Here is a 20,640-nt window from a genome sequence, read left to right on the forward strand (position 1 = left end):
TTGTACTTAGAATAGTTAACAGATGCTCAAGTTGTGCGATGACTAATTTATACATAACAATCTGTGTATTTAACCAAACCCAAGACAGTTTTTCCCTTGCCCAAAAGTGATCTCATTAAGTCAAATCAAAATGTACACCACCAAAATACAGAGGAAAAACGAGAACAGTTGTTAATTAAATTATAGTAAAATACAACTGACACAAACACAAATGCTCTGTTCAAAACAGCCCGAGAAGTACTGTCGAGTACTTGAAACTTTTTAACCTGGTAGTTTTAGCTACATATAGAAAAGATAAAAAGCTTAGCATCTTATTTAAGTGAACTTACAGCTAATAAAAGCAACTGATTAAGAAAGCTGGAAGCCAAAGTTCTTGGTTTATAAAAGGAGAGAATAGGCATTGCCTGATATCAAATGACCACTGCTAAGATTCAAATGTCACTCAATACTCATTCAGTTCTTTTTCCTGACTAAAATCAGAAGTAATTATCACCAACCACAAAGTAGGCTTTGGGATGCAAATCCAAGTGTATAAAAGAAAGGGACTGGTCAGCAATTCATTTCACACAGGCTACTGAATAGCCATCAGATGGTAACAAGTTTGATCACTACCAACCTAATTAAGTAAAGGTGAGAAGTTCTGTGTCCTATTAGCAGGCCTTACGCTCGTCCAGCCCCAAACGACAAAAGACTCAAAATTAAATTCAAATAACTTGGTGCTGGGGCTACAAGTTTAAGGGCAACATTAATTATCAACTGAAGAAATAAGAACGGTGAATTAGAAGGGCTCACTATGTCACAAGTTCCTTCTTTCCTGCTCACCAGAGGCAGATGACAAAATTATCTGAAAAAGATCTGCATTGCCACCAAAAAAAAGGGGGGGGGGGGGAGAAGGGGTACAGTTTTTCCTATGCTCAGAAAGCAGAGTTCTGTATCTTTTCCTATTTTTTGCCATTTAAAAATATGACTGTTTCAAATGGTGATGTTTTCCATGACCACCACTCAGCTAGTCAGGAAATCCCCTCACCCAAGTTAAATACAGGAACTAGGGATGTAAGCAGCTAGTTGACTATCCGCTAAACATAATAAGCTTAGTGAATAGTCAACTAGTCCCTCAACCAGTCGCTTCCCCCACTCCTTGCTGCCTCTATCAGAAGCAGTGGAGGGGAGGAGAGCAAAAGCCAGTGCTGGGGGAAACCAGCTTAAAAGCTGATTCCCCTGAGCACCGTCTCCACAGGGGACAGGGGAGATAGCCCCAGGCGCCAGTGCCTCTGCTTTGTAAATGTATTAAGAGCCTGCTAGCTGTTAGGCTCTTAATACATTTAAAAAGCAGAGCCACAGCGGGGTTAGCTCCCAGGTCCAGAAGCTGTCCCCACTGTGGCTCCTCCGCTTATAGACTAATCTAGTTGATTATTGGTTAAACAAAATTTAACACCCTTTACTGGAACATGATCATTTCAGGTAAGACAACTATTTTTAGCTTTTTATTAGGTTTTAGTGATTCTATATTAGAATCTATGAAGTTAGAGAATAATGACACCTTAAATGGGGATTATTTAACATAACATACTTCTTGAGATGATGAATGTGGCTTTTGCCTGCTGATATTACATTCTCACATTTTATCTTCTTTTTTTTTTTTTTTAAACATCGATGCCACCAAGTGTTAAGACAGGATAGCGTCACTTTAAACCTCATAAAAGTGGTCTTCCATTTAAACTAGTGGAGGTACAAATATGCCAAACACCCTAAGTGCAAACATTAGGCAACTGAACATTTTTTGCCTCAACCTCATGCTTGTATTCTAGGCCAAGGGTGGGCAATCATTTTGAATGAGGGGGGTGGCACTCCAAAATTTTTGTATGTGGTCAAGGGCCACATTTTTCTGGGGGGGGGGGGGTTGTGCAGGTTCTGAGACAGAAATTGGGTGCAGAAGGGAGCTCACACGTAGGGCACTGGGGTTCAGGAGAGGGTGTGGAGTCTTAGTACGGATGTTAGATATCATGTATTAAAGTTTTGTTTTAAAATTGGCTCCCCGTGCAGACCAGTTCCCGCCTGTCACTCTGTGCTGCTGCCTCTGTATCAGAGGCAGCAGCACCTGTCCGCACGGGGTGGTGGTGGGTCGAGCTCCCCACAGACAAGAGGCTGATCCGGCATCCCATGGGATGGAGCAAAGCAGGAAGGAGGGGCTGTGTGTAACCATGAGGATTAATCGATGAGCCCAGGTTCTCCTGTTAACCGTGTACACAGGTACACGTTCACGTACCCACTGAGAACTCTTAAATCACTGAATTTCTATTTTAAATGTTAAGGTCTAAACATCCATATTGGTCGTAGGACATTATTCTGATTCTACAATATTTTTTAAGAACAGATAAAATACCTGGTGCAAACTTTGTTGTCCCATAGAATCTAACCGTGCCAGTTCTCTGCCCTACTACTAGTACTTTGTCTCCAAGCTGAATTTCTCCTTCATCAAAAGGGTTTCTTTTTGTAGATGGAGAAGCATTGTTCAGTCCTATTTAACAAAGGGGAAAAACTGAAATTAGCACAGCAGCAATTTTGAAATTCACAGTACATCAGTTGTACTCTGACTTGTCTCGGGAGCAAGTCAGCCAACTGATCAAATATTCATCTATGCTCTTCATGCAGGACCCAATTCTATACACATTGCTTAGATAAAACATTCCTTTGCTTTAATGAGCCTCCCCATTAAAAATGCTTGATTTCAGGTTTACTTAGTGAATAGAAGTTGCAGTAATATTCTGTAGTGCAGTTCATCTGCGAGACTCAGAACAGCATCTTCTTCTTCAAATTTTCCAATAGTAAAAATGTTATAAAAATACAAATTTTAAGTTTAAGGACTAACTAGCTGAGAAGTGCCTCAAGTAGTGACAAAGTACAGTAAACTTCCAATAATACGGCACCTTTAGGACCCAGGGGGTGCCGGATTATCAAATATGCCAGACTATTGGAAGGGGGGGGCTATGAGGTGTCTGGGGTGGAGTGAGGGGATGTACCCCTCAGCGCTGCGGGACCAACCCGGCAGCACCCCAGCTGCTCTGCCCCCGGCTTTCCTGATTCAGCCACTGCTGAAACTGACCAGCGGCTGACTCCAGGAAGCCAGGGGCAGAACACCCCAGCTGCTCTGCCCTGGGCTTCCCAGAGTCAGCTGCTGGTCAGTTTCAGCAGCGGCTGAATCAGGGAAGCCGGTGGCAGAGCAGCTCCAATTATCCAACACTTCCGGGTTCCAGATGGTGCCAGACCATCAGGAGTGCCGGACGATTGGATGCTGGACCACTGGAGTTTTACTGTAAAAGGAAGTACATTTATATGAATATTTGACCAAACAGTTAACTGACCTCCCTACTCCCCACCAGTGAAGATGTTCGTACATTTATATGAATATTTGACCAAACAGTTAACTGCCCTCCCTACTCCCCACCAGTGAAGATGTTCGTTAAGTAATACAACAGATAAACTATCAGCACTGATTTTAGATTAAAGTAAAAACCACTTTGGACACTGTTTTTTTATTACTATTAGTTGAGTTCTATTTCTTGGGATGTTTCTGTTTGCTCTCTAAATAAGAAGTGGAAAAGGAAGAACTGCTGGATCCAAGGAAAGCTGACAGAGGTAATGGAAATAATTATCCAAAGATGGAATAAAGGAAAAGACAGGTCACTAAAGCAAACAAGTATGTATGATACAGAAGAATCTCATTAATTTACAAAGCAAGCAAGGGAGCAACCATTTAAAAGGCATACATTAATATTAAAGTATTGACTTTATCAACTGATTTTCACACCAGTAGCTTATATTTAGATATTTATAATAATTTATGATGTGCTGGTAAATAGTCTTGCACATATCTATTGAACAAATGAAGAATTAGTAATATGGACCCTCATTACCTCACACTCAGTATCCAGTTTATTAAATTGCTGAGGAAGAGTAGGGAAAGTGACATTTTTATAGCTGAGTGATGGTATGTGGACTAGTGCCTAATGTATGCATTATATACTGTATTTAATAATAAAATCCTTACTATGAAATAAGAATGGACGATAAATCAATTATTTCCATTTGTGAATATATTAGATAAGATTTATATCTAGGTTTTTTTTTAAGCTCTTCTTTTCAGCTTTTTCTTTTGTGCCCCAAGTAACACTAGGTATGTCTATCCCTCAAGCTGGAGATGTGCTAGCTCTGATCATACTTAAGGCAGCCAGCCATTCCTGACACAGAGGCTACACACTATTTTTAGTCTGTTACCCATTCTAGCTCTGATCAAGCTATGTTTCCTCTAGCTCAATGTATAGATACACCAACTAAATGTGAAGCAAAATTTACTGATATATACTCTTTCCCATAACACAAGAACTAGGGCTCACCAAATGAAATTAATAGCAGCAGGATTAAAGCAAACAAAAGGAAGTATTTCTTCATACAGTGCACAGTGGAACTCTTTGCCAGAGAGCATTGTGAAAGCCAAGAAAATAACAGTTCAAAAGAACTAGATAAATTCATGGAAGATAGGTTCATCGACGACTATTAGCCAGAAGCTGGGAATGAGTGATAAGGAATGGAGCACATGATGATTTCCTGTTCTGTTCATTCCCTCTGGGGCATTTGGCAAGGACCGTAGTGAGAACACAAGATGCTGGGCTAAACTGACCTTTGGTCTGGCCATTCTTATGTTCTTAAGATTTTACCCTCTCAGTTTTCCCATGTATGAAGTTAAAGATGCTGCTGCTTATTGATTCATAAGGAAGTTGTGAGGCTCTGTTCACGCAATGCTTATGATCTCTACATGGTTGGTGTTAGTACAGTATTCATATCACTAAATTATCTATCGGGGGGGGGGGTTGGGGAAATTAAAAATACAAAGTGCAACTACTGTGAGTCAGAGCACTTATTAAAGAACAGGATGTACAAGGAAAGAGTACAAGAAGCTAAAGGCTCCAAAGATACCGGTGGTCTCAATATAACACGTAAAAAAGTATAAAAATAGTGGTTGAGTGTAAAAAAAAAAATAATCCAAACTCAAGATTTCAATGGATATGCCGTATGTCCATATTTAGGCACCCAATTAGCCTCATTTTGAAAAATGCTGAGCACCAATCACCGCCCTCTGAAGTCAGATGTGGCGAAGGTTTCAGCAGTTTTGAATATTAAGCCAGTTATTTAGGTGCCTCATTAGGGATATGGATGCCTAAAGTTAGGCATCAACATCTTGAAACCCTTCTCAAACTAGTATGTATTCATGAACTGAAACATTTTTTTTCTGAAGAAAAAAAAAATTCAAGAAAAAGTACACTCAGTCACATAAAGGGTAGGTTCCTGTTTTCCTTTAAATAATTGCACATACTGATCAAAATCTTCAAAGGCAAACAGTAACGTAATAGGTATTCAACTTAACATATCTTAGTGGGGGCTAGATTTTGATAAAGCGCTGAGCTTCTATCCTCTGAGAATCAGCCCCCTTTGCATTTTGAGCACCCAACAACTGAGGCATCAGAAGTCATTAGCTAATTATAAAGCTATAAATCATTGGTGCGACTGTATTCCAATTTAAAGAAGGAAAATATTTTTAAAGATTTAAAAGGTTTTAGAATAATTACATTACAGAAGGTAAATTTTAAAATGCTGTTACGTGATTGTATGTTTGAACATTGAGTAAAAAATTATAATCAATAAGAGGGTCAAAATTCTGGTACTTATTGAACATAGTTCCCATCAGAATACATGCAGCCAGCAGCAGCAACACGAGGGAAAAGATCCACCAAAACCTACAAGGAGGCCGTTCTAAAGACCATCTGCAATATAATGTGGTTTTCTTAAGACAGAACAGATGGCTTAGAGCAGTGGTCCCCAACCTTTTCAGGTTGTCGGGAGCCAGGGGGCGGGGACACTTGCCCGCCCGGGGGCGGCCCCCCCAGCCACATGCCCGGGGGCGGGGCCCCCCCATAGCCATGCGCCCGGGGCCGGCACCCCCTGGCAAGCGCCGCACGCCCGGGGCCGGCGCCCCCCCCCCCGTAAGCGCCGCGCGCCTGGGGCCGGCGCCCCCCCCCCCCCCCCCGTAAGCGCCGCGGGGCCAAGGCCGGGGCACACGCGGCACCCCCAGGGGCGGGGCCAAGGCCGGCGCCGGAGCCAGCAAGGGCACGCGCGGTGCCCCCGGGGGCGGGGCCAAGGCCGGAGCCGGCAAGGGCACACGCGGCGGGGCCGGGGCACGTGCGGTGCACCCAGGGGCGGGGGTCAGGGTCGGCACCGGCACGCGCGGCGCACCCGGGACCGGCCATGCGCCCGGGGCTGGCACCTGCCAGCCCAGATTGCTCCGCAGGCGCATGTAAAGAGCCCGGCGGGCGCCATGGTGCCCGCGGGCACCGGGTTGGGGACCATGGGCTTAGAGGGCTGAGCTCCAGGGTTATACATATATCTGCCATGACATTCTGCCCTTGCAGCAGGCCATATGACTCAGACTAAGACCTAAAGGGACCATCATGATGATCTAGCCTGACTTCTTCCCAGGCCACTGACAAGGGGACAGAGAGTTGATGGTGGCAGCTGCCCCCGGGCCCAGCGATTTAAAAGAGCCTGGGTTTCCCCAGTTGCTGATACCACTACAATGGCAATGGCAGCAATTAGAAAGCCAGGCCCTTTAAATTGCTGCCAAAGCTCTGGGCGGCATCCATCAGGTGGCTCTGAACAGCTGACTAGGGGAGGCTAGATCCCAGTCCTGCCTCTTCTGTCTAAGGTGCCATCTCTTTCACAGGCCCAGAGTTATCCTCCCCACTTTGCCCAGGGCCCCACGAAGTCTGTCAACAGCACATCACAGGCCACAGCCTCACTCACACACTCCAGTACTAGGGCCATAACCTCTGGCTGAATTACTGAAGACCTCAAAGCTTGATTTATAAACTTCACATTATAGAAAATCCACCAGGCACTCTTGTTTAAGCATATGACCCATATGCCACAGGGTAGAAGTAGGCAAAAAACAAAACGAAATAACCTCAGGGTCTCTGACAATCTCACTGGGGGGACCAATTCCTTCTTGATTCCAAATAAGGCAATTAGACCCTAAGCATATGACAAGACCTACCACCAGACTGAGAGAGAATTCTCTGAAGTAACTCAGAGTTCTCCCCATTGAGTGTCTGATCTTCAGCAACTGGAGATATTTACTACCACACTCGTCATGGGCCACATGCCATTATAGCAAACTTATCAAACTCAGCTTTGAAAAAAGTTAATTTTTTTTGTCCCAGTGCTCCCCTGGAAAGGTTATTCCAGAATTTCACTCCTTTGTTGGTTAGAAACCTCTGTTTAATTTTAAGCCTAAACTTGCTGAATGCTTGTTTATATTTATTTATTCTTGTGCCAGTGTTGGCTCTTTTCTTAAACAACTTTAGTGTTTAGACCCCTGGGCTGTGTCTACACTGCACCCCTTTTCTGGAAAAGGGATGCAGATTAGACACATCGTTATTGCAAATGAAGCAGGGATTTAAATACCCCCCCCCTTCATTTGTATAAACATGGCTGCCGCTTTTTTCCGGCTCGGGGCTTTGCCGGAAAAAAGCGCCAGTCTAGATGGGGATCTTTTGGAAAATAAAGCCTTTTCAGAAAGATCCCTTATTCCTCTTAAAATCAGGAATAAGGGATCTTTCAGAAAAGGCTTTATTTTCCGAAAGATCCCCGTCTAGACTGGCGCTTTTTTCCGGCAAAGCCCGAAGCCGGAAAAAAGCGGCAGCCATGTTTATACAAATGAAGCAGGGGATATTTAAATCCCCGCTTCATTTGCAATAACAATGTGTCTAATCTGCATCCCTTTTCCAGAAAAGGGGTGCAGTGTAGACACAGTCCTGGTGTATTTATAGAGAAGAATATTTCCGTCAGCTCTTATTTTGTTAGGCCTCATAAGTCAACAAGCTTGCCTCTTCTCATAAGGTAGGTTCTCCGTTCTTCTGATTATCCTAGTATCCTTTCTATCCCTGTTCCAGTTGAAATTAATCTTTTTTGAAGATAGGAGATCAAAATTGCACACACTATTCCAGATGAGGTCTCACCAGTGCCCTGTATAATGGCAATAACACTTTGCTAGCTCTACTGGGAATACCTAGCTTGATTTATCCTAGGATTGCATTAGCCTTTTCACATTGGTCCCATTCTGATTAATCCTGCTTCTAGCAGACTGTACAGGGCTGCTTGGAACCAGAATGTAGGTATACATTAGCACTGTTTTTGCAGCATATTTGAGTGCCTGGAAGGAAGGGTGGGGGAAGGAAGTGACATATGATACTTCCTTTGCCCTAATCTGAATTTGCCCCTGTAGTGAGGCAGCTTGGCCTCACTGGGTATGTCTATACAGCAGTGATATTTCAGAATAACATTAGTTATTCTAAAATAACGTAGTCCGTGTCCATACTACAAGTAGTTTTTTCGACATAATGGAGAGCTGCAGGACTTCTTATTCCGACTCCTGTAACCCTCATTTTACGAAGAGTAAGGGAAGTCGGAGGAGGAGTGCTCTTCTTCAGACTTCCTGCTGTGTAGACAGCACCAAAAGCCGAAAAAAGCTATTTTGACTTAAGCTTCGCAATTGTCATAGCTCAAGTTGTGTAGTTTATTTCGGCTTTAGCCTGGCTGTGTAGATGTGCCCTCTCTGTTCCGGAAGGGGAAGAACTTCCCAGACACTCTGGTGGACAGAGCCAGATTGTTCCTGCCCTGTCCCCAGGAAGCGGAGCAGTGGGGCCGGAAGTATAAAGCTGGAGCTAAGAGCTGCTTAAGGAACCAGACGCTTCTCCTGAGCTCCCAAGGTGGGTGGCTAGAATGCACCTCCAGGAAGCAGAGGACTGGCCAGGACGACTGCCAATCCCATACATGGAGGAAATGGAAGCACTGCCTAAGGACCCAGAGGAACTGCTATCACACCAGGCATGCCCACCGGGGGAAGTGAGAAGTAGCTGGGTCAGCTGACTGATCTGTCTGAGGAGATGGAATTGACATGAGTCAGCGTATTGCAGTCTGGATACCTGCTGGGCAGGCCATTTACCTATTCTGCCTGTTGTAATGAAGCAGCTTGGCCTTACTCTTGACCCCGGTCAGACTCGGGATTTCAACCCGATCCAGTACAGCCCCAAATGAATCAATAAGGGGAATTTATCTACCTTCTTTACCAGGCATAGTTTTCACTCCTTCTTCAGTAGCCAAAAAGGTGGATTCGGAACTGGTATCTTTTTTAAATGTAGCTAAGCCTAGAATTAAAAAAAAAAAAAAAAAAAAAAAACAAGATCAACAAATATCTTGGCAATTAACAATAATTTTACAAAAAAAAACCACATGTGCAAACAGATACAGAACTGAGTTTGTAGATCACTGGACAAGCTATGATACTCCAGTCCATCAGTGCAATTCAACTGTTCTACATACATACTATAGACAAAAGTAAACAGTACAGTTGAGTGCGATATCTAGTATTTCAAACATGGTACAGGTTGAACCTCTCTAGTCCAGCACACTCTGATCTGGCAATATCCATGGTCCAGCACGATTTTAGTTAGCTGGATTTCCATTTATCGCAGGTGTGGCTAAGTCTCCCTGCAGTTCCATAAAGTTTGTTTTTATCCACTAGTGCAGAATTTCAATGTTCTATAGGAATGCAATAGTATAGTCGATTAACCAATTAACCGATAAGCAAACACTTATAGGTTAATGCTATACACCAGTGTTTTCCAAACTATAGGCCATGGCCTGGTACTGGGCCGTGGGGAAAAAAATACCGGGCCTCAGCATAGCTGCCGGGATGTTCCAGGCTCCTGGAGTGCCCGTGTGGCGCCAGGTCCCCCAAGCCCTCGGCTGAGCTGAGCAGAGTCTGCAGCCGGATGTTCTGGGCTCCCGGCAGATGCATAGCTAGAGTTACCAGGAGAGTTTATTTAAAAAAAAAAAAAAAAAAAAAACCAACCTCCTCTTGATATCAGATGAGGAGAGAGGACTGGCCGGGAGGAAGTGGGGGTTGGGGGGAACCGGACACCGGGAAGCAGGGCAGGGAGGGAGGGGGTTGGGGGCAGCGGGGCTGGCCGGGGGAGGTCAGGAGGAGGAGAGAACCGGCCACCGGAAGCAGCTCTGGACAGGGGCAGCGGGGCTGGCTGGGGTGATGGGGGGAGGGGGGAACCGGTCGGCGGAAGCAAGGCTGGCCGGGTAGGGGACTGGCCGGGGGAGACCAGGAGAAGGATGGGGGAAGAACCAGCTGCCAGAAGCAGGGCTGGACTGAGGCAGCGAGGCTGGCCAGGGGAGGTCGGGAGGAGAAGCGGGAAAGAACTGACTGCCTGGGAGGAGGTTGGGGGGAAAAGGGCTAGTCCGGGAGAGGGGGGTCGTCGGGAGCAGCAGGTCTGGCCGGGGGAGATCGGGGGGCCTGCGGAAGCAGGACAGCTGGGGGGCGTGAGGTCGGGGGTAGTGGGGCTGGCCAGGGAGGACCAGGAGGGGAAGTGGAGGAGAACTGGCTGGTCGGGAGGGGGTTGGGGAAAGTGAGGCTGGTCAGAGGGGCTGCGGGGGGGAGCAAATTGGCACTGCCCAGCCCACGCACGGTCCCGGCAAAGCACAAATGAGTCCGCCCCCGGGGATTCTGTTTTGCACCCCCCACACACGCCCTCTCACTGTAGCCAGACAGCCCCCCCCATCTCATCCATCTTATTTTGCCTCTCTGAGGTTCCTGAAGCATACAGGACAGAGAAGGAGCAATAAAATCAGCATAGTCTATGCTGGCTCATCTGATCCTGAGAAGCTGAAAACATAAATATGAGGAGAGAACGATTAAGGCAATAAGCTGGCCTCGAGGCTGCGAGAAGTACCCGGCTGGCACCCATGTTGATACGAACACACAGTCCCTGGAAGAGGAATTTCCCACTGAGAAAAGAATGCCCAGTACTTCCAATTTAGTTATCTCTCTTACAAGTGTAAATTAAGTTCACAACTCCCTTGTAAGAACTGGTCTCACAAAAGACAGACCAGCACCATTTGGCATCACAGATAAGAAAGAGAAATACGTGACCCCATGGGTATAAAGATGGGTACAGCAGGACACTCACTTTAGAGTGTCAATCTACCCTCTACCTCCTGGTCGGGTTAGGTGTTTGACCTCCCGAGGTTCTATGGGGACGTCCACCTCGTATTTTCATCTTTCCTAGGAATTGAGGGACCGGCCCTGGCCTGACACGCTGGAGTCGAGAGGCACAGAAGGGGGTAAAAATTGTACCTGGATGTGGTCCTCTGTCTTAAGTGTACACAGACTTAGAGCTCTTTAAAGGTTAAGCTGTTACTTGGTACTATTATTTCTATTTTTCCTATCTTTATCTTCTTTGTAACCATTTTTAAGATCTATATTTTGCTAGCAGTTAAGAAATAGAACAATAGCCATTGCAACCATATGATTTATAAGCTTCCTCAATAAACCTGTAACTGTTTAAGCTTTAACCTGACTCCTTCAGTTGCTGTAACAGAACCAGGCACAATTTAAAAGAACTTCAGCCGGTCTTAAGGGACAGATATAGGGAGAGCTTGGGCATTTGGATTTGTGTCACTCCCAGGTAGCAGATCCGTTGGGGCACTTCTCAGCCTCCCCCAGGCTGCCCGCTACGAAGGAATCACAGATTCTAGCAGCTACAATCTGAAGTGTAATAAGCTCTCCCTGCAAACTTATTGGGGCGCTCGTCAACCTCCTCCAGGTTGCCCGCTGCAAGGGACCCCGGTCTCAGCAGTTGAAGTCTCGGGTGTATAGCACACACACACACCACTCACTGCCCTGACCGTCGGCTGACACGTAGTGCAAACTGCCTGGCTGGTAGACACACTCACGCAGCCTGAGCACATCTACCAGCCAGGCAGTTCGCAACTACAAATTGATACACCTAATAATAATAAAACTTACCTAATGAGAAAATACCAGACATTTTATATGTCCGGTATTTTCTCAATTTGTTTCCCGGATAGAAGCCTCAAATACCGGATTGTCTAGTACAAAACTGGACACCTGGCAACCCTACCCCACCTTGCACCCTCCCTCCTAGCCAGATATTCTAGCCCCAGTTTGCTCCTGCTCCCACCTCCCAGAGTGCCTGTGCGGCGCCGGGTCCCCCAAGCCCTAGCCCGGGCTGGGTGGCGGATGCAGCCGGATGAAACAGTGAACATTTATTCATTTTTCATTCTTTTTTTAATATGCGTTTATATTTTTGGGCTGCAAAAAACAGTACTGAAAAAAAAAAACAAGTTCCAACTAAAGTAAAAAGTTTGGGAAACCCTGGTCTAACCAGCTTTCTGTCTATCTTACAGGCCATTTATCCAATCCATATTCCTTAACTTGCTGGCAAGAATATTGTGGGAGACCATATCAAAAGCTTTACTAAAGCTGGCATTGGGGGCTTTGGGAGGCCCAGAAACAACTTCTTTGAATATTCATCATTTGCTTAATGAATATACAAATGAATGTTTTGTCCTCCAAAAGCTCATGAATGGATTTACTGGTCCCCGTGTCAAAAAGTTTGGGAACCCCTGCTATCGACTACACGCATTTCCCCCACCCTTTGCCAGTAAACTTTTTAGCAGGCTGGCCGGTAGCCCAGCTCAGTCCCAGCTTGCACTGGGTCCTGGATCTACCCCCATTGCAACTCTGCATTTAAAGTGTATTAGGAGCCAGGTGGGCAGGCAGCCCGGCTCAGTTCCGGCTCATGCCCAGTATGGGAGCTCAGACCTCTCCCCACCCCAACAGTGGCTGCCTGGGGACTATAGATCTGTCGACCAACCGATAAGAATTCATGAGGTTAATCAACTATTTAATTAACCAATATTTAACATCCCTAGTGTTCCTTGCTGTTATTTAGCTCTTATTTAATCCTAACCATCTTCTAAGAACCCAGTGCACACTGGAAGTGTTGGTAGTGCTGCTAGACAATATTGATCTCCCATGCTTCAGAAAATTCTCTGGTTTTAAACTGGTCAGGTCCCAATGGTGCCAGACTAAAGAGGTTCAACTTGTACTGGGAAAATTAGGACTTCTATGTCCTAATCCTGACTGATAATTGTTGTCTGTGTGACCATAGGTGGGAGTTGCTCGGGCCTGGCCAGGCCAGGCCTGGCCTGCTGCCAGTTAACTGCTTACCCAGTAAGGGTGATGCTTACCAGGTAACCAGTTAACCCTTTACGTCCCTAATGTAAATCCCTACCAGTCTCAGTTTCAACCCCATAAAACACTAGTCATGGGGGCAAGGCTGAATTTGATATTTATTGGCTTAGCTGAGCTGATTGATATTTATTTATGACTGTATTCTATTTTAAGGTGTTTTATATTTCAGCTTTAAGAAAGTCAAACATGTAAAAAAAAAAGAGTTTATGGAGGGAAATATGTTTTATAAGGGGAATATCCTTGACTAGTCCCCAGTACTTACTGTGATCATGTAACCATTATAGATGAAATATAATGGACTATTTGAACAGCAAATATTTTTGCCACAAATATAAATGTTAAAAGTACAAAAAGTAAATTTTAAAATATCTATACACAGTATTAAAGGTAAATGTTGATAAAACTCTGCAGTCTATCTACAATGGTAATAGAAAATTTACTAATTATTATTTTTTCCTCTGACTCTAAAAAGTGAATACAGTAGACACATTAATATAAAAGGTCCTTTTGGAATAAGAATATCTTACGGGGCAGCTTACTGCATACATTAGTAAGTACTACTGTGTGCACAATGCATTCCGATTTATCGTAAAGCAAATATCAAATTCTGGGATTTATAAAGACAGGTAGGCACAGCTGTATCAAAAAAATGGGTTCATGGCAAACTTATCATAAATGCATTACCTCAGAGGAAAACAGTCCTTTTCCATTTCAGTCAGGATCTTTTGAAAATAAATGGTAATTCTGTTTTAACCAATAGCTGTATTCTGGCTCACAATACGATGAGTGGACCAAACAGCCCATATGAAGAAAGTTTATAGAAAGAGAGTAAAGGTAGACCATCCATGATACTATTTTGCAAATAAATGTAATTATTTTATGGAGGTGTAGTGTTTTATACAATATGTCAGTTTTTTCACATCATGTTAAACAGCCTGGATGTCAATATGATACCAGCTTTTTGTGATCAATCTGTAACCATGCAACTTATACTATATAATCACCCTCTTGCTAGCAAATGTCAAACAGAGAACTTCAGTAAGTTTAAAGTACCACGTTGGGGTACAGAAAACTGTAGATGTTCAATTATTTTCAATGGTCACAGAGCAGCACAAGTCTACCACATGAACATGACAGTGAGAATCAACTGACTTTTGCAAGTCATCCCAGATCATTGCCAAAAACATTTTATTCTACCATCTCATCATGCAGTCTATTTTATAGTTAAAGGAATGTTTTAGAGGATTTTAATAATTTTGTGTAGAATATATTTATACTCTTTCACCTATAAAGACATGCTGCCTTATTATTAAAGGTCCAACTGGGCAGAACTAAGAGAGAGAAGAGAAAATATAAAAATACATTTAATAGCATTGGTTTTACGTTTAATCAAAATCAGGGCCTATTTGTATATACTAGACACTGTACAAACATATAAGAAGAGTCCCTGCACCAATGAACTTGGAAGCTTAATTAACAAGAAAAGCAAAGGATAGAAAGAAAGGAATATTATCTTAACTTTACAGATGAGGACCTGAGGCACAGAAAGAGTAAGAGATCTGCCAAAACCAAGGTCACACAGGAGGTCTGTAGTCAAGCCAGGAATTAAACCCCATCTTCTGAATCCCAACCCACTGACTTTAACACAAGAATATTTATCCCCTCCAGATATGTTCTTTGTGTCTTACATGAACTAATTAACTGCCTCAATGCATAATGTAGTTATTAAAATAGCTTCTAATTATTTTTGCCAGAAGGGTTTTTATTTAAGAAAAATTGGTATTAATACCTTTTACAATATTTTAATACTCATATACAGCTGGATATAAACTAGCATATACATTTGTTTTCTTTAATAGTTTGACAGCTTGCTGATCAAGTCAAATAAAATACACATAGTTAAAGTAAAGCAATTTTAGACAGAGAGTCTCATCTAATCAGAAACTGCTTTAAAAGCTTTGGAGTGAGCCTTTCCCAAACAGTGTATCAATATGTAATGTTAGATCCCCTTGATATATTAGACTACCAAAAAGACCATTAACTGAAGGACAGAACCTATAAACACTCTACAGCTTCCCTCTGACTCAGCCCTAGAAAAAGACATAGCTATTGTCTTATCAGACTTGGGCAAAGGTGTAGCTAGTCCTATATCTAACCTTCCACCAATCTACAACTTGGGCAAAGGTGTAGCTAGTCCTATATCTAACCTTCCACCAATCTACAACTTGGGCAAAGGTGTAGCTAGTCCTATATCTAACCTTCCACCAATCTATGCTGCCGAGGGTTGTAAAAAGGCACAACACACCAGTGCTACAGTACAATGACATTCTATATTATCTTTTAGTGTGACTGACCCGTAGGGCCTGATCCTGAGCAGTAAGCACCTGCAGTTTAAGTTATTTCAACCGGAGTGACAAATGTTCAACACCTCTCAGCACCAATAACTTTAAAGGTTAGTGAACTTCAATTAATAAGAAGGCATAATTAATAAATGCCATACTACTTTCTTACCCCAAGAGGGTGAATTACCTACAAACTAGGATTTTGACATCAAAATAAGCAGGATTATGGTCTCATTTTTTAAGACAGTTATAAATTCAGACAAAAATGCTAGCTTTAGAAAAAATATGTACCAGTATTCACTTTTGAAGTTATGTGTGTTACGTCAATTTTCTTGGACTTGACCAAAGTAGAAGATCGTGTGGAAGGACTTCTGACAAAATTCTTCTTGTGATCTGAAGCCTTACTTATTTTAGAAAGAGGTGCAAAGATACCTGGAAAACAAAACAAAACAAAAAAAAAGAGGGCTACAGCTCCCTACACGCAGGAAGTAGATCCAAGGGGAGCAGTAGTGCCACAAAAATGTAGCTATGCCCAGGAATGGGATGTTAAGCAGCTGCAGACAATGCTGGCTCCACTCTCTAAGCAGTGGTGGGCAGCGCAAGCACAGGCCATAGGACTCAGGAGGCACAGAAGGGCAGCCACACAGCTGGAGGCTGGAGAGGCTGGTGGTTTCCCCTTCAAAGGCTGCCTCTCTTCAGGCGGCAGTGCAGCCACACTCAGCTCCTCCGGCCCACACACATGCCACCCCTGCCTCCCACCTGATGCCCCGAGGCATCCCTCACTCCCCTGCTCCAGCTCTCTCAGACCGTTGCGGCAAATGACATATGTTCCGGGAAAATTGGAAAATCTCTTCCTCAAACAGCTTCTGCCCCCACATCCCTACTCCTCCCACAGGCCGGGGCGTTTGCTGGTGCGGGGCTGCATAGGGCACCAGAACTGGTAGGGACAGTCCTGAATACTATTCCTATTTTCAGGGATGGGCAAGTCACTTACTCTATCCTGTGCCTCAGTGCTCTGCCTGACCCCACAAAGGATGCTAGTGGCTGAGCTGGAAACTGAGGCAGGCGTTCCCCTCAGGACAAGCTCCTGCTATCATCTCACAGGTGGAAATGAAATGTCAAGCAAATTTGCAATACAGACACCTCAATTTGACAAAGAAAAGAGACTGTATCACATTCCCTTGAAGGTTATGCTAGAGAGGAATTTTAAGAAGGACGTATCTGTATGAATGCTCACATGAATCTCTTTTAAAGAGGAATACGAAGCAAATTGCGACAGAAAATGTCAAATAGAAGAGAAACAATTACAATGTGATTGTGAGAGGGGCAAATAACTAACAAAGATGGTTATTCCAAAAACTGGAAAGATACTACATTACAGTTTCAAGAAAGTAATCAAAAATGGCTGCTTCTGCAACATGTAAGAACTGACAAAGTTAGGAGCACTTAAAGGAATTTACAAAATAGAAAAATCTGGACCAATTAATTCGTATTTATCCACCCAAAGACGTCTTATCTAATCAAACCAATATTTTATTTTTCAAATGAAGGTTTCAAAGTATCTGTAAAACATCTGGAAAATAAAGCTATACCACATTTTGGTGCACACTTGAAGTACTGGACATTTCCAACACTTCCGTCATTCTTTCCTTCTGGATCATCCAGCTCTACACCAGCCCACTGCCCGCTGGCAAATTCTGTTGTGCCACAAAATCTTAATGTACCAACCTAAAAGAGAAGAAAGAACACATAATAAATAAATATTATGTCCTTTAGATGCTATGTAAGGTAAGTTGTCTCCAAATTCTTGATCTCGACTCAGATAGCCACTTTCACATTCTTCTGCTTTCCTGGAGGGCAGAGAGCCTTTTCTTTCAAAAATAACAGCCAGTCAGTGTTCTAAGATGTAAGAGACAGGACTAATTCCCTGAGATTGAACAACAGTACTATTTATTGGCAGTTTTTACAATAAAAAGGAGTCACAAATAACATATACCATTAGTCAATGACACCACTTCAGTAAAGTACTTCTAACTAAGTGGGGTTTATTCACTGAGGGCACATCTACACTTCAGCATTATTTCAAAATAATTAACATTATTTGGAAATAACAAGGTGAGCATCTACACAGCAAACCCATTACTTCGAAATGATTTCGAAATAACAGGCTTCTTATTCCGGAATAATAAATCCTCATTTCCCAAGGAATAACGTCTATTTCAAAATAGTGTGGAGATTCTGGATCTCACTGAGGTCTGGGGAGAGGAGGCTAACCTCCAGGATCTCTGCACCAGATGCAGGAATGCCAATGTGTATGGCCAGATGGTCTGCCTGGGCTGAGACGGTCTTCTCGGGTTTTGCCCATGGACTTCCTCTGGTCTCAGCAAATGTGTAATACAAGCGTATATACCTTAATTTAACCATTTAACAAAGATGTCTTTTCTCCCGACAGTTTTAGATGGTGGATTTCAAACCATTTTTAAAATACTGGTTCTTCTAATTAGTCTCACTAAAAATAAAAAAATCTTCCTCTTTCAATTACTCAGCTTCCAGTCTTTTGTGTTGCCAGTTTATCATTATAATTTCAATGAAAGATAAGGCGCTGGTGCCTTGGAAGAGAGAGTTAACATTAAAAATTCAGCAAACCGAAGTCCCCCACCTCCTTCTTTAAATGTATTTAACACAACTGTTCATCAGACCAGCCTTCTTTATAAATCAGAAAGCAGTGAAAAAAGAGAACCTCCTTCCTCCCCACCAATTTTACCTGTTCCCTTTAAATCTGACTATTACAGGATTGCTTAATTGAGAGGCCCCCAAACTGTGGGACATGACCCTCTAGAGAGACATGGAGAAACACTGGAGCGGGGGGGTATAACTAAGGCCTACATCAGTTCTCAAGGGGCAGCGATGAGGGAGTGCCACTCAACAACTACCATCCCCACAAGGCCCCAGCTGCTGCCAGCCCCTCCCCTATCTCCAACTCCCTTATTCTTGTCTGTGGCCCTCTCTCCTGGCCCCAGGCCTCACACGAGCAAAGGGGCAGGATTAAATAAAAAGTTTGGGGACCACTGACAATCTATAGCCAAAAAAATCTGGCCTCTGACTGCCTCATTGCAGGTGCAGCACTTTAATAAGCATCTTTTCAGATTAAAAGGCTCCAAGTCTAGACAACTTCATCCATATGCAGTGAAAGTGTTACAGTTTCAGATGTTCAGTGCTGTAGTGCAATGGCAAAATAAAAACTAGCATTCTTTGTAACTGAAATATGTACAAAATTCTTCTATAGTAACTTGCTACTAAAGTATTTTTGATAGCTGTTATTTTCTTCGCTTTCATCGAGTAATCATTTCTGGTGAAAAAACTTTCATATGTTAATTATCTTGTCAGAACAAGCAGTTTCTTGTACATTCTTCAGTTAACATGCCTTTTGTATAACTAATGATTGAGTCACCTTTCCTGACCCAACATCAACATCTTAAATGAAAATTCAAAATGGAAGCTGCTTCCCACTCTGCAAGAAAAAGTTTTTGAATCAAAAAGGACAAATTATAAATCTAAATATCGTAACAATTAGAAAAATCAAATATGCAAGTACTGTTGTCACAGGTGCCTGAATACCTAAATGCGGAATTCTGCTTTTATACATAGGTGTTTCTGCAAAGTTTGCACATATCCCTATAAAAAAAATCCTATAGCTTTTTAAATAATTTCTAAATCCTTGCTACTTACCGAAAAAAATGAATATATATATACACACACATACACAACCCCCCTCCCCCCAACAGAATGGTTTTCCAAACAGTCTTCTAGTTAAGTGTGGCATGATAGCTTCCAAAGTAAATAAAATTTTAACAGCGGTTATTTAACTAATGTACTCATTGTTCCTTAGTGTTTCATCAAAGAAGATGTTAGGTGCATCACACCGAAGAAATTAAGTAACTAAAGGATTAGCAGAATTAAAAGTACCTTTTACCAGTTTCTGGAAATTCAAACTAGATAAATCTACAGAATATATATTTCTGTCACAAGATCCTGCAAATGGTATTTGTGAGCACTGGCAGCATTTTAGATTCATATTAATATACCCAATAAAGACAATAAGGAGTCCTGTGGCACCTTAAAGACATGCATCTGATGAAGTGTTTTTTACCCACAAAAGCTTATGCCCAAATAAATCTGTAAGTCTTTAAGGTGCCACAGGACTCCTCGTTGTTTTTACAGATACAAACACAGCTCCCCCTCTGAAACCTAAAAGACTAGGACTCATTTATTACGGTGTATTAAGAAAGCATTTGCAGGTACAAAATACAGATTTTGCCTGACAAAAACCTACTCTTCACAACAGTGAAAAAATTTCCCTAATACCCAAGCTTTCAGCTTCTCATGAGGGGATTTTCCTTTCCACTTCTTTTCTAGCAACGGAAATAACTTCACATCTCTACTGCCATCCATATTTCATACCTTCCAGAAGTTATTTTACACTTACAGATAAGAACTATGTTTCAAATGAAATACAAATGCCCCGTTCATAGATAAAACTTGTGTGCTTTCAAATTTGCTCACTTACTTTTTGTCCTGCAATAACAACACGATCTCCTAATTTCAAGCCAAGAGACATAAGCATGGCCTTGCCAGTGACGTGATCATAGCTGGGAAGCATTGCCTTTGAGATGTCACATGACAGAGGCACTGCATCCAACAGCATCTGCTTGATTTCTTTTGCACTTGCTGCAGCATCTGCCATTTCCAATGGCATATCTACTGGGTCAGGAACCACATCTGCTGGAATCTGTCCTTTGTCATTCTGCATAAACAAGGTAGGAGAATGAAGGGGCAGAGTTAATGAAAAGACTTAAAATCCTATTTGTACAATTTTTTTAGTGACACGCAGCCAAAATTTTCAAACATGGTTGCCCAAAATTAGGCATCTAAACTCCTAATAAGCAGGGACCTAACAAATTCCCGGTCTATTTTGATCAATTTCATGACCAAGCATCATGAACTTCATCATTTTAACAATTTAAATCTGAAATTTCAGTGTTGGAATTGCAGTGATCGTGACCTGAAAAGGAGTTGTAGTAGGGTTGCAAGGTTATTATAAGGGAGGATGCAGTTGTGCTA

The 20,640-nt window shown here is 42.8% G+C and overlaps 1 protein-coding gene across 10 annotated transcripts in view; it reads right to left on the reverse strand.

Moving 5' to 3' along the window:
• The window catches only part of CLIP4 (CAP-Gly domain containing linker protein family member 4), a 110,112-nt gene that overhangs the window by 9,833 nt on the left and 79,639 nt on the right, over positions 1-20,640 (reverse strand). For all 10 annotated transcript variants that reach the window (XM_075925360.1, XM_014569787.3, XM_025180990.2 and 7 more), the window contains 5 exons: positions 20,087-20,323; positions 17,112-17,247; positions 15,811-15,951; positions 9,171-9,257; positions 2,384-2,518 (listed from right to left, as the gene is read on the reverse strand). In XM_075925360.1, coding sequence (XP_075781475.1) covers positions 2,384-2,518; positions 9,171-9,257; positions 15,811-15,951; positions 17,112-17,247; positions 20,087-20,323 — 736 coding nt within the window. The remainder of the gene's footprint in view (positions 1-2,383; positions 2,519-9,170; positions 9,258-15,810; positions 15,952-17,111; positions 17,248-20,086; positions 20,324-20,640) is intronic.

The sequence above is a fragment of the Pelodiscus sinensis genome, chromosome 3, assembly GCF_049634645.1.
Source record: "Pelodiscus sinensis isolate JC-2024 chromosome 3, ASM4963464v1, whole genome shotgun sequence".
Taxonomy (NCBI): Eukaryota; Metazoa; Chordata; order Testudines; family Trionychidae; genus Pelodiscus; species Pelodiscus sinensis.